General features: G+C 42.9%; 1 protein-coding gene across 1 annotated transcript; it reads left to right on the forward strand.

The window, feature by feature from the left end:
• Nucleotides 1-275: 275 nt before the first annotated feature.
• LOC123482211 (thyrotropin receptor-like) lies at nucleotides 276-12,621 on the forward strand. The gene is made up of 7 exons (XM_045209040.1): nucleotides 276-373; nucleotides 3,848-3,925; nucleotides 5,590-5,658; nucleotides 6,163-6,240; nucleotides 6,509-6,697; nucleotides 9,979-11,119; nucleotides 11,447-12,621. Exons 1-7 carry the CDS (start codon nucleotides 276-278, stop codon nucleotides 11,750-11,752), a joined length of 1,959 nt encoding a protein of 652 aa, XP_045064975.1. The 3' UTR covers nucleotides 11,753-12,621.
• Nucleotides 12,622-12,834: the final 213 nt, after the last annotated feature.

The raw sequence follows: 12,834 nt of genomic DNA on the forward strand, positions 1-12,834 counted from the left end.
CTTGAGCCTGCATGCCCAGTTAGGTGGAATTTAGCCAATCACAGATGTTGATCAATTAGCTCAGTTGGTAGGTCATTAGCAGAGCTAAGTGTGCATGATGCTCGTTTATAACTAGACCCTGCCGTGTCACTCCAAGACCATGGTAATACCTGCAGGGTTGACTCTCAGAACACTAGATAGAACACTAGAATGGACATTGGCATCCTGGCGACTACACCACGGCCATCTTGGTTTATATTGTATCTCTATGGGTAACCTAACCCTGATGGAGACTGATGCAGTATTTGTTCCACTGCAGGGGGATCTTCAACACCGGCCTGCCCTCCTTCCCTGCTCTGGGCCAGATCCGCTCCAGCCGGGACGACTTCATCTTGTAAGTGTGTCCGCTTGTTGGTCCTTCTGGCTGGGCTTTAATATTATATCCCCCCCCCCTGCACACCACCACCACCACCACCCTTTCAGGAGAACATGTCTCAAATGTTCTGCCCTTGATAACATTAATCGACATTATCTACTCCGCTGAGCAAAACTGCTCAGTGTGTGTATATGTGTATGTGTGTGTATGTGTATGTGTGTGTATGTGTATATGTGTATGTGTGTGTGTGTGTGTGTGTAAACCAGGAAGAGCGCTGCGATTGGACAAATGATGGGGATCATACAGATGAAAGGGTTATTTACTGTATAGGAATTGACAGTGGTGGAAAAAGTACCCAATTGTCATACTTGAGTAAAAGTAAAGATACCTTAATAGAAAATGACTCAAGTAACAGTAAAAGTCACCCAGTAAAATTCTACTTGAGTAAAAGTCTAAAAGTATTTGGTTTAAAATATACTTAAGTATCAAAAGTAAAAGTAAAAGTATAAATCATTTCAAATTCCTTATATTAATCAAACCAATTTACGGATAGCCAGAGGCACACTCCAACATTCAGACATCATTTAAAAACGAAGCATGTGTGTTTAGTGAGTCCGCCAGATCAGAGGCAGTAGGGATGACCAGGGATGTTCTGTTGATAAGTGTGTGAATTGGACCATTTTCCTGTCCTGCTATGCATTCAAAATGTAACGAGTACTTTTGGGTGTCAAGGAAAATGTATGTAGTAAAAAGTACAATATTTTCTTAAGGAATGTAGTGAAGTAAAAGTAAAAGTAGTCAAGAATATAAATAGTAAAGTAAAGTACAGTTACCCCCAAAAACTGCTTAAGTAGTACTTTAAAGTATTTTTCCTTAAGTACTTTACACCACTGGGAATTGAATTATGAATAAAATGTATCTTGTTATTATACTCAAGTCTGAGTACCCTTCATCAGTATGGTCCCATCACCTAACAGTATGGTCCCATCACCTAACAGTATGGTCCCCATCACCTAACAGTATGGTCCCCATCACCTAACAGTATGGTCCCCATCACCTAACAGTATGGTCCCCATCACCTAACAGTATGGTCCCCATCACCTAACAGTATGGTCCCCATCACCTAACAGTATGGTCCCCATCACCTAACAGTATGGTCCCCATCACCTAACAGTATGGTCCCCATCACCTAACAGTATGGTCCCCATCACCTAACAGTATGGTCCCCATCACCTAACAGTATGGGTGTAGAAATACTGTATGGAGGGTGTAGAAATACTGTATGGGGGGGTGTAGAAATACTGGTGTAGAAATACTGTATGTCACGTGTAGAGCATTTCATGAAACAAATGAACTTTGTAGGCCTAATATAGTGGACTTAATAAAAATCTTTACAAATGTAATGGTCATTTCCACCCTCCTCTTCCGTTGACTCACTCTTGTGCGCCACGCTCCAGTTGTAGCCAGTCACTACTTTACCTCGGATGTACGAGGAGACGTACACAATTGCACATCATGAGTTAATCTGACTCTGAATAAGTAGAAGAGGGCTGCCTTCATTGCCAAAATCTGGTAATTGAGTTGTTATCAGCTGTGTGTGCAGGGCAGGCTACTGTCTGGTGAGTAGTGAGCAGCAGCCAAAACGGAGCAGTTGCTATGGTTACTCACAGTGCTCTCAGGGCAGGTCTGCCGGTTTTGACTAGCTACTGCAGCCACTTAAAGCCAATCATAGACATGTACTGTAAAAGAAAGGCTGTGGTGCAGAGAGGCATACTCCTGATTTACTATGCAGGACAATAAAAGGAAGGCATGTGATGTATCAGAAATGGTGTAATAGAATTATTGTCAACTTAATATTGTCCTATAATATAAATCCAGTTTATACAGGTTTTATACCAATCTTCTGTATAAATAGCCTCTAAAATATATGTAAACAGAACATAAATGTCCCCCAAAAAAATATTTATTGGAAAGCTGGGATTGCTTTTATATGATACAATATCAGTACTTGTTGCATTTACAACTTCTCTAAGTCCTATGATCAACTGATTTCAGCCAGTGTATGGCTGTGGATTAGGGTGACCCACCCACACACACAGAAATCTCCCTCCCGCTGCACCGAGCGAGCTAATTGAAGCGCAGGTAGCCTACTCTTTCGCCTCGCGCAATATTTGGCGATCAAGAAACGAGAGACCGCTTGTGAGGTTGTTTTATGAAAATCTGGGAATATTTGGCTAAGGAAACATTTCTGGTTGGTTTCAGTGAATGTGAACAGTTAGGAAGGGAGACCTTTAAAACGGCATTGAGAAAATATGTTGAATGAGCATGAAGAGCCTCACAAGTTTGATGAAATGACCTTATATATTTCAGTCTAATACGGCTATTTACTTACTTTTGTAGCTCTTCGTTAGACGCAGACTTTTTGTAAGTAAGCTAGTTAACTGTCCTCCAAGTTTAGATGAAATTTAGCCCGAAAGGATATGACAAATGTGATTGGTTGACGAAATGACATTGGCCTATATCTGCGCAGAATATCAGATCTCAGCAACGACTGGAGAAATGTTGAACATCCCCAGCACCACATCCTGATATAGCATCTTGTCATTAGCGCAACGTGACCGCAAAAGAGACAGGTTGGAATGTCATTTCTCATCAAATGAAAATGAAGTCTGACTGAAATACGAGACAAATCAACCTTTTTTATATAAATTAGTGGTGTTTTGATTTGTTGATAAAATGCTGGACATGATTGTTTGGTTGTGGGATGGGGACAAAGGGCCAAAATACAGGATTGTCCCGCACAACCCGGGACATGTGGTCACCCTACGGTGGATTGACTGCATTGTTTGAATGGAATGTTGACATATTGTCAGTTAATAAAAAAAATTAAGAAATTGGAATCATTCCTCTAAAACTGGCTGGCAAGCTAGCTAACAGATGAATTATTTAAATGAACTATTTTACACAATATCTTATCACAGCACTTGCAAACCATGGTTGACCAACTCCCTGACCAAAATGGCTGACCTTTATTTACACTTTTGTCATTTAGCAGATGTTCTTATCCAGAGCGACTTACAGGACATATTTTTTACCTAGTCGGCATGGGGATTCGAGACAGCGACCTGTCGTTTACTGGCCCAACGCTCTTAACCGCTAGGCTACCTGCCGCCACATTTATCCCATCATAAGAAGGTTGATGTCCATTCTAGTATTCTAATTCTAAGCTCCACCCCTTGTCTGTTCACCGTCACCATGGAATTTCTCCTCTTTGTGAAATAATAGGATCTGTAGTTGAGCCAGTGATATAAAACAATGTTTCCAGTCATTGCATCAACATTGTTGCATTACTAGCTCAATAAAGATTGGCCATTGGGACTGGTAGATAATGAACAGAACAGACATTCACCAACAGACATTAATTGTATGTCATTCAGTCCTCTATTTTTCTCTCACTCTCTCTCTCTCTCTCTCGCTCTCCCACTCTCACAGGGAAATTGTGGATAACCTCTTCATCAGAGAAATACCTGCCAACTCATTCAATGGGATCTCAGAGACTGAAATCACCCTGTAAGTGAATAGTGGATTGTTTCATTTGGTTCTGAGTCTGCTGTACGTACTATGTGTATGATTGGAGCTTGGCCTATTTGATGATCCATTTCCTCTGGTAGTTAACATACTAACTCAACAGCTCTGTCCTAGTAGGTGGTATCATAAATGTTCTCTCAGTGAATTACTATTACAGTGCCTTGCAAAAGTATTCATCCCCCTTGGCGTTTTTCCTATTTTGTTGCATTACAACCTGTAATTTAAATGGATGTTTATTTGGATTTCATGTAATGGACATACACAAAATAGTCCAAATTGGTGAAGTGAAATTTAAAAAATAACTTGTTTAAAAAAATTATACTAAATAAATAACGGAAAAGTGGTGCGTGCATATGTATTCACCCCCTTTGCTATGAATCCCCTAAACAAGATCTGGTGCAACCAATTACCTTCAGAAGTCACATAATTAGTTAAATAAAGTCCACCAGTGTGCAATTTAAGTGTCACATGATCTGTCACATGATCTCAGTATATATACACACATGTTCTGAAAGGCCCCAGAGTCTGCAACCCCACTAAGCAAGGGGCACCACCAAGAAAGTGGCACCATGAAGACCAAGGAGCTCTCCAACCAGGTCAGGGACAAAGTTGTGGAGAAGTACAGATCAGCGTTGGGTTATAAAAAAATATCCGAAACTTTGAACATCCCACAGAGCACCATTAAATCCAATATTAAAAAATTGAAAGAATATGGCACCACAACAAACCTGCCAAGAGAGGGCCGTCCACCAAAACTCACAGACCAGGCAAGGAGGGCATTAATCAGAGAGGCAACAAAGAGACCAAAGATAACCCTGAAGGAGCTGCAAAGCTCCACAGCGGAGATTGGAGTATCTGTCCATAGGACCACTTTAAGCCGTACACTCCACAGAGCTGGGCTTTACGAAAGAGTGGCCAGAAAAAAGCCATTGCTTAAAGAAAAAAATAAGCAAACACGTTTGGTGTTCGCCAAAAGCCATATGAGAGACTCCCCAAACATATGGAAGAAGGTACTCTGGTCAGATGAGACTAAAATTGAGCTTTTTGGCCATCAAGGGAAACGCTATGTCTGGCGCAAAACCAACACCTCTCATCACCCGGTTTTTCCTAAGCATACTGCTAAAGCACCCATCCAACTTGAAGGAGCTGGAGCAGTTTTGCCTTGAAGAATAGGCAAAAATCCCAGTGGCTAGATGTGCCAAGCTTATATAGACATACCCCAAGAGACTTGCAGCTGTAATTGCTGCTAAAGGTGGCTCTACAAAGTATTGACTTTGGGGGGATGAATAGTTATGCATGCTCAAGTTCTGTTTTTTTTTGTCTTATTTCTTGTTTGTTTCACAAGAAAAAATATTTAGCATCTTCAAAGTGGTAGGCATGTTGTGTAAATCAAATGATACAAACCCCCAATAAATCCATTTTAATTCCAGGGTGTAAGGCAACAAAATAGGAAAAATGCCAAGGGGGTTGACTACTTTTGCAAGCCACTGTACATCACGTCAGGGTTTAACAGGTCAGGGCAACCCATCTAGCTACAGCAGATCTCTCTGGCCAGATGGCTGTGTAACAGAAGAAACTAGGAAGATGAGAAGACGATGCTGTAACTCTGTTTGAAACTCTAGTAAATCACCTGTGTTGTTTGGCAGGATGCTGAACAGCAATGGTCTGACGGACATCCAACCCTTTGCCTTCAACGGAACCAGACTGGAGGAAGTGTATGTAGTAATAGTATTGGATTTCTACCAGTAGCGCCTTTTTACCAACTGAGCTCTTTAAATAGTAAAGGGTGAAACTCACCTCATCCACCACCAATGCATGTCAACTATTCTTGTGCCAGAACGCTCACCACACATCACCTAGCATGGTGGCGAGTTGAGTAGCGACCATGTGATTTGCGGAAGGGGGGCCTATGAACAAGACTATCTGCCTTCTTTTACTGGCAGAAACTCAGGAGGGGGTTATAAAGCATTATAACGGCAGGCTTTAAGTAAAGTGTTACCCAACTGTTATACCCAACCTTCCTCTCACTGTCTTTGTGAAGCCGACATCAGTGTGCTAATTTAGCAGTATTAGCTTAGCATTATTAGCTTAGCATTATTAGCTTAGCAGTATTAGCGTAGCAGAAGCTGTTCTCATCTCTGTTTCATTAATAACCCTTTCTTCCATTCTGCCCTCCTCTCCGCTCTCTCTTTCTCGTTCTGTCCATCTTTTCTATTTAGGTATCTCTATAGGAATGTGGATCTGGTGCGGTTGGACGAGAGGACATTTTCTGGCGTGATCAGCGGGCCAACTCTTCTGTGAGTTAAAGGCTTTTACTCTTGTTAAGACATCGGAAAGGCGTTGGAAAGACATCAAGACATGCAACTGTGCCAAAGTCCACTAAACCCTTTCAGGAGCCTTTTTAAAATCAACTTTGTCTAAAAAGTTTTCCATTGAAAAGTGCAGGAAAACACAGGAGATTTCGCATTCAAACTCGAAACAACCAAAACACATCGTTGTTGTTGGGTTTTGTTGTGAGCTTAGAATAGAAAGTGAGTTCCGCTCCCCTCTTCTGTCCCCCCCCAGAGACGTTTCCGAGTCGAGAGTGAGCTCCTTACCCACAATAGGTCTGGAGGCCGTTCAGAAACTGAAGGCTAAAAACACTTGGGCCCTCAAGAAACTACCCCCCCTGAGTGCCTTCCAGCATCTGCAGAGCGCCGAGCTCACCTACCCCAGTCACTGCTGTGGACTCAGCAAACTGAAGAGGAGGAGAGGGTAAGAAAGAAGGAACTTTTACACAACAGACCGGTTTCCCACGCTCCTGTTTACCGCTTATTTCAACGGTGTGTGTGTGTGTGTGTGAGTCTGTGTGTGTGTCTGTGTGTGTGTTGGGGGGATGCTGAAGTGGGCTCTCAGAATAGGGAGAGCAAAATAACTTCACACACTACGATCTATAGATGATGTCAAGTGTGGTTTATGAAAACAACGTTAAAACACTTTTTGAGCATGAGTCTCCGTGTGCAAAAGTCCTCTTTTATATTTTTGCCGTACATATTATTTGACCTTTGAAGTCAGTGGATTTGTGGATATCATATTTTGCTAGTTGCTTTAATTCAGGACTGCCCAACCCTGTTCCTGGAGAGCTGCGCTCCTGTAGATTTTCACTCCAACGTCAGTAATAACTAACATGGTTCAGCTTATCGACCAGTTAATTATTAGAATCAGGTGTGCTAGATTAGGGTTGGAGTGAAAACCTACAGGACAGTAGCTCTCCAGAAACAGGCCCTGCTCTAATTAAACATTAAGTCCCAGTGTCCATGTATTCATTATTTATCCCAGCCTTACATTATGCAGGAAGGTGTCATCAAGCAACACGTATCCAGCTCATTCACTACTATAGAGCCAGCCTCTCCATATCCGTATACCTCTCCTCTTTTCCTATACATTAAGAATGAGGAGTCATTACTCGTAAGTATCCAGCTCATTCACTACTATAGAGGCAGCCTTTCCATATTCAGATACTTTCTGCTTCCATAAGCTTAATGGTGTGCTCTGATAAAGCCAATAGAGAAAACCTATTTGGAGGTATTTTAGTAGGGCTTTGGTCTTCAGCTGTAATAGTTTGATTCCCCCTATTATGTCTACCAGAACATGCTCTTCCAATGATTCTCACATTTTCTGCCTATTAACATCAGGATCACTTTATTGGTCAATTGCATACAAGGTCCAACCAACATTTTACTTCCGCTTTTAACCCAACCCCTCCGAAAGACACATAGACAGGTTTTTTTCAGAGGTGCGGGGGGGCTGCCACACTGGGCACCCAGGCAGCTTTTTTTTGTGGGGGGGGGTTACGTGCCTTGCTCAAGGGCACAATAGTAGACAATGACAGCTAGGATTTGATACCAGCAATTCCTCCGGTTGCCAGCTCATTTCCTGCCAGATTTGGTGGCTCGCCTCTCTAACCGCTAGGCTATGAATAGATCATATGAAACGGGAGAGTCTAGTGGATGCAACAACAGCAGCCTCATCTCGCTGTGATATTCTCAGATGGATTTAGAGCTTTCAAGAGGAAAAAATACTAAATCATTTTCGTAGAATTTAAACAAAAATCAATTTCTCTTGGTCACAGATGGACAAAATCACTTTGTGCTTAAAGCTGAAGTTGTAACAAGTCTGCTGGTTAGAAATTATATATGATTTTTTTCATATTTTCTGAATATTTGTACTATTTATTTGAGCTTGCGTGCTCAAAAGTGAGTACACCTCAGCTATTTTAACCAGAACATTGAGTTCCAGACCTTTCTAAAACTATGCAGCATTACCAGTTATTGTTTATGGCCATCTCATGAAAAATAATTACTTTTGGGCATGTCTATTTAGGCGGAAATTTAGATTTACCCAAGATCCGATTTGGACCAAAGCCACCCACAGACCCCCCAAACCTCACACCAAGCCCACCCCATTGGCAAGTATACAGTATCAGTTCTCTATGTTTAACAAGTAGTATGAATCTGCGGCTTGGAGTATTGTTTATTCATACAATGTAATGCATTCACAGTGAATTTGGTAATGTTTTTTTCCCCCTGTTCAGAGAAATTAGCCATTGAAGTCACTTGCATTTTCCCGCATAAATTAATATGTACTTACCAGATTTTGCCCACTAGATGCCGCTGTTCCTGCTGCTATTGACACACCCTTTCATCAATTTTGTTGGTCTCTTGTGTTTATTAAATGGACCCTTTGCAATTTGGGTAGAAAACCAATAGCTTTTGCTCATGATGAAAATAAATAGTGTAGTCATCCTTACAATTCAAGCCAGTCCTCCATGAAAGCAATTCAAACAAATACAAACTGTCCTTCTCTTAGGCTTAATCTGTGTCTAGGAAATGGCCCCTGTGTTTGTAGTTTATTCACTTCAAAAAAGGTCTGGATTAGTTTGACCATTCCTGGTGAACGAGCAAACCATTAGGCTACAGCAGTTCTAATGGTTTCAAAGTTATGGTCTCTGAGGGTCTTCAAATGGTTAAAGTCCCAAATGCTGTATAGAGTTTTGCTGCTGGTAATGGTATTGGGTTGGGTTTAATGGTAAATGTCACTAATCAAACAACATATAGAGATGTTTTGTAACCATTTTATTGAAAAACGTAAGACTGCTGTGTAATGGTTTATAATTGTATTATTTTATTAGGGTTCTCAAGATTTTAGTCACTAGCCCATTTCTCCATCACATTTTTGGGCTTGTAGCAAAAGTCTTCCTATGAGAATTGCACCATAGGGATAGCCCTCTGAGAGCTGCCATTTGTTGGACTATTCGAGAAGAGTTGGGTTAAAGCATTGGGTTGCTAAGAGAAGGACAAATTGAATTGCTTTCATGGAGGACTGACTTATAAGGATGACCAGTCAATTTATTTTCATCATGAGCATAAGCTATTGGTTTTCTACCCAAAGTTGGAAAACAATGTGTGATCCATTTAATAAACACAAGAGACCAGCAAAATGGATGAAAGAGTGTGACTGTAACAGCAAGAACAGCGGCATCCAGTGGCCAAAACCGAGTACTTTCACACTAATTCATGGGGGGAAATGCAAGAAACTTCAATGGCTAATTTCTCTGAACAGAAAAAAAAATACATCACAAAATGTACTGAGAATAATAGTATGAATAAATAATACTCCAAGCCACAGCTTCATACTACTTGTCAAACATAGAGAACTGATACTGTATACTGACCTTTGGGGTGGGGTTTGGGGGGTCCATGGGTGGCTTTTGACCATGAATCGCTGTTAAGAAAAGGTTTGGTCCAAATCGGATGTTGGGTACCATATTGAATAAGCTTAATTTCTCAGAGTTCAAATAATCTTTTAACAAAATAATGTTTCAGGAATGTTAATCTTATCTGTTTCTACCTACAGAAACGATTTCAGAACAATCTGAGATGATGGGTGTCGGAATCCTCCTTGTTGTGCTTTTTGAGGTGGAATGATTCTATACTCATTTAACTTATTAGCTTTGTGGTATGGGACCATGCTCATGTAGAAATTTCATCTTCTAGACACGTCGAGTCCGTCATTTGCAACCTGACCAGCTCTACCAGACGACAGCGATCAACTAGGCCCTCTGGAACCCCCTCTGAGGCCTACGAAGGGCGCGAGCCCTCCCCCCGAGACCGCCAGCACCTGCATCCCACCAGCAGCAGCCCCTCCCCCCGAGACCCCCAGCACCTCCATCCCACCAGAAGCAGCCCCTACCCCTACGACTACCAGTACTACTACGATAACTACAGCTGTCCCCAATCCGGCGAGTGCTTCAGCGACGGTCCCTACATAGTGTTCCCTACGGAGGACCCAGACGAAGGCTTCGACTACACCCTGTGTGACGACAACCAGGAGGACCAGGGGGTCCCCTGCACCCCTCTGCCCGATGCCTTCAACCCCTGTGAGGACGTGATGAGCCTGGGCTTCCTGCGGGTGTCTGTTTGGCTGGTTAGCTTGCTAGCCGTCCTGGCTAACCTCTTGGTCCTGTTCATCCTGCTGACCAGCCACTACAAACTGACCATCACCCGCTTCCTCCTGTGCAACCTGGCCTTGGCAGATCTCTTCATGGGCGTGTACCTCCTGCTCATCGCATCTGTGGACCTCCACACGCGCTCCCAGTACCACCGCTACGCCATCGACTGGCAGACTGGTGCTGGCTGCCAACTGGCCGGGGTGCTCACAGTGTTCGCCAGCGAGCTGTCGGTCTACACGCTGACCGCCATTACTCTCCAGCGCTGGCACGCCATCACCTTCGCCATGAGGCCCGAGAGGAAAGTGCGACTACGCCACGTAGCGGTGCTAATGCTAGCCGGATGGCTGCTGTGCCTGGTGTTAGCTGTGCTACCCCTAGCTGGCGTTAGCAGCTACCAGAGGGTTAGCATCTGCTTGCCCATGGACACAGACTCGACCGCGGCCATGGTCTACGTGGTCACCCTGCTGATGCTGAACGTGCTCGCATTCGTGGTGGTGTGTGTGTGCTATGTACACATCTACTGCATGGTGCACAACCCGCAGCACCCGTCGAGCCGAGGGGACGCCAGCATGGCCAAACGCATGGCTGTGCTTATCTTCACTAATTTCCTGTGTCTGGCACCCATCTCCTTCTATGGCCTGTCCGCTGTGCTGCACCGCCCACTCATCACCGTCACCGACTCCAAGGTCCTCCACATCACTCTTTTCATCCATTTATTCATCCTTATCCAATTTCATCATCCATCCTCTCATCATCATCATCCATCCTCTCATCATTTTAATCCTCCATCCTCATCACCATCCATCCTCTCATCATCATCCATCCTCTCATCACATTAATCATCCATCATCTTCATCCATCCTCATCATTTTAAATCATCCATCCTCATCATTTCAATCATCCATCTTCATCCATCCTCTCATCATCACCATCCATCTTCATCATCAACTTAATAAATCTGCTCATCATCCTCATTTATTTACTCATCTTTTTAATCTGTCTACCCCTTCCAGGTGCTGCTGGTACTGTTTTACCCTTTGAACTCGTGTGCCAACCCCTTCCTGTACGGTATCCTGACGCGGGCCTTCCACGGGGACGTCCTGATTCTGCTGAGCCGTGTGGGGCTGTGTCAACCCCAGGCCCAGTTCTACCGAGGAGCACAGCCCGACATGGGCAAGAGGAGCCAAGGGGTCCCCTGTCCTGGAGCCTACATACCCCAGATCCTGGAGCTCCGCAGAGGCAGAGACCGTAAAGACACCAAGGAGCAGGTCATCAAACAGGCTGGACCCAACGTGTTGCCAAGCACCAGGAAGAATTAGAACCACAGCTGGGAGAGAATGGATTTAGTTGGTTCTCCAGTTGAATGGTGGTTCTCAAACCTTTCATTCAGACAAAACCATGTTTCTGCTCCCAATTAAGGGCTGGATTAAATCCATATCGCGGAAGTATCACGGAAGATCTGATTTCAAATGTAAAGGTCATTTCCGTATGAGCAGACATATGCAGTGTTTATTGTGAACGCAGTCTCCGCAAACACGGGAACATTGCCTTTACATTTCAACGCGTATCTTTCCCAATACTTCGGTGATACAGACTGAATTGAGCCCTTGATCCATGATCTAAGCTTGACTGGTCATGATGACCAACCAGTTAGGAATTGTGGAATCAGATTGGACATGGAATGTAAATGCGCCTTTTAATTTATATATTGCGTATGTTTTTTTAAATTCATGTTGTATATTGCATTTCTGAGTTGACTAGAATGAAACACACAGCTTGTTTGAGGAACATTACAGAGAACAAACCAAGAGGAGAAACTAGAACAGCTAAAGGTGTGTAGTAGAGAACCAGTGTGGATCCTCGGACTGTCGGAGTGTGTTAGATTGTTGTTTTGCAGGGGCTTTACAGTTTTATTTTACAATTATCATGTTAAATATTGGCCACTATCGGGAGCCACCTTCAGAATACCCGCATACATTTATAAACTGTCACTTTTCTTGAGAAACATATTCTATTCTTATTTACAATATAAAGTGACTCCAAATGACACAATACATTATTTACCAAGCATCACTATTGGGCACAAAATAATCTAAAACAAAACTGCATATGCATTCAAAAAGTGTGTAGTCACAAGGTTGATGTAGTCATTGCGTGCTAGGAATATGGAATCAAATACTAAAAACCAAGGGGGGGATTATTATTGGAACAATTTACAGAGCTCTCTGAAATTAGATGTTCTGGCCCCCCTTGGTCAGTACAGAGTAATGGTCAGAGACCTCTATGTTGATAAATGTGTCTGTTTTTCTTAATACGTTTTGAAATTGTGTATATTGTGTATGTTTGATGTATTTATGAAGGGCTGGTCTGTAAAAGAGACTCTAGTCTCAATAATAATCAT

The sequence above is a fragment of the Coregonus clupeaformis genome, chromosome 29 (assembly GCF_020615455.1).
Source record: "Coregonus clupeaformis isolate EN_2021a chromosome 29, ASM2061545v1, whole genome shotgun sequence".
Taxonomy (NCBI): domain Eukaryota; kingdom Metazoa; phylum Chordata; class Actinopteri; order Salmoniformes; family Salmonidae; genus Coregonus; species Coregonus clupeaformis.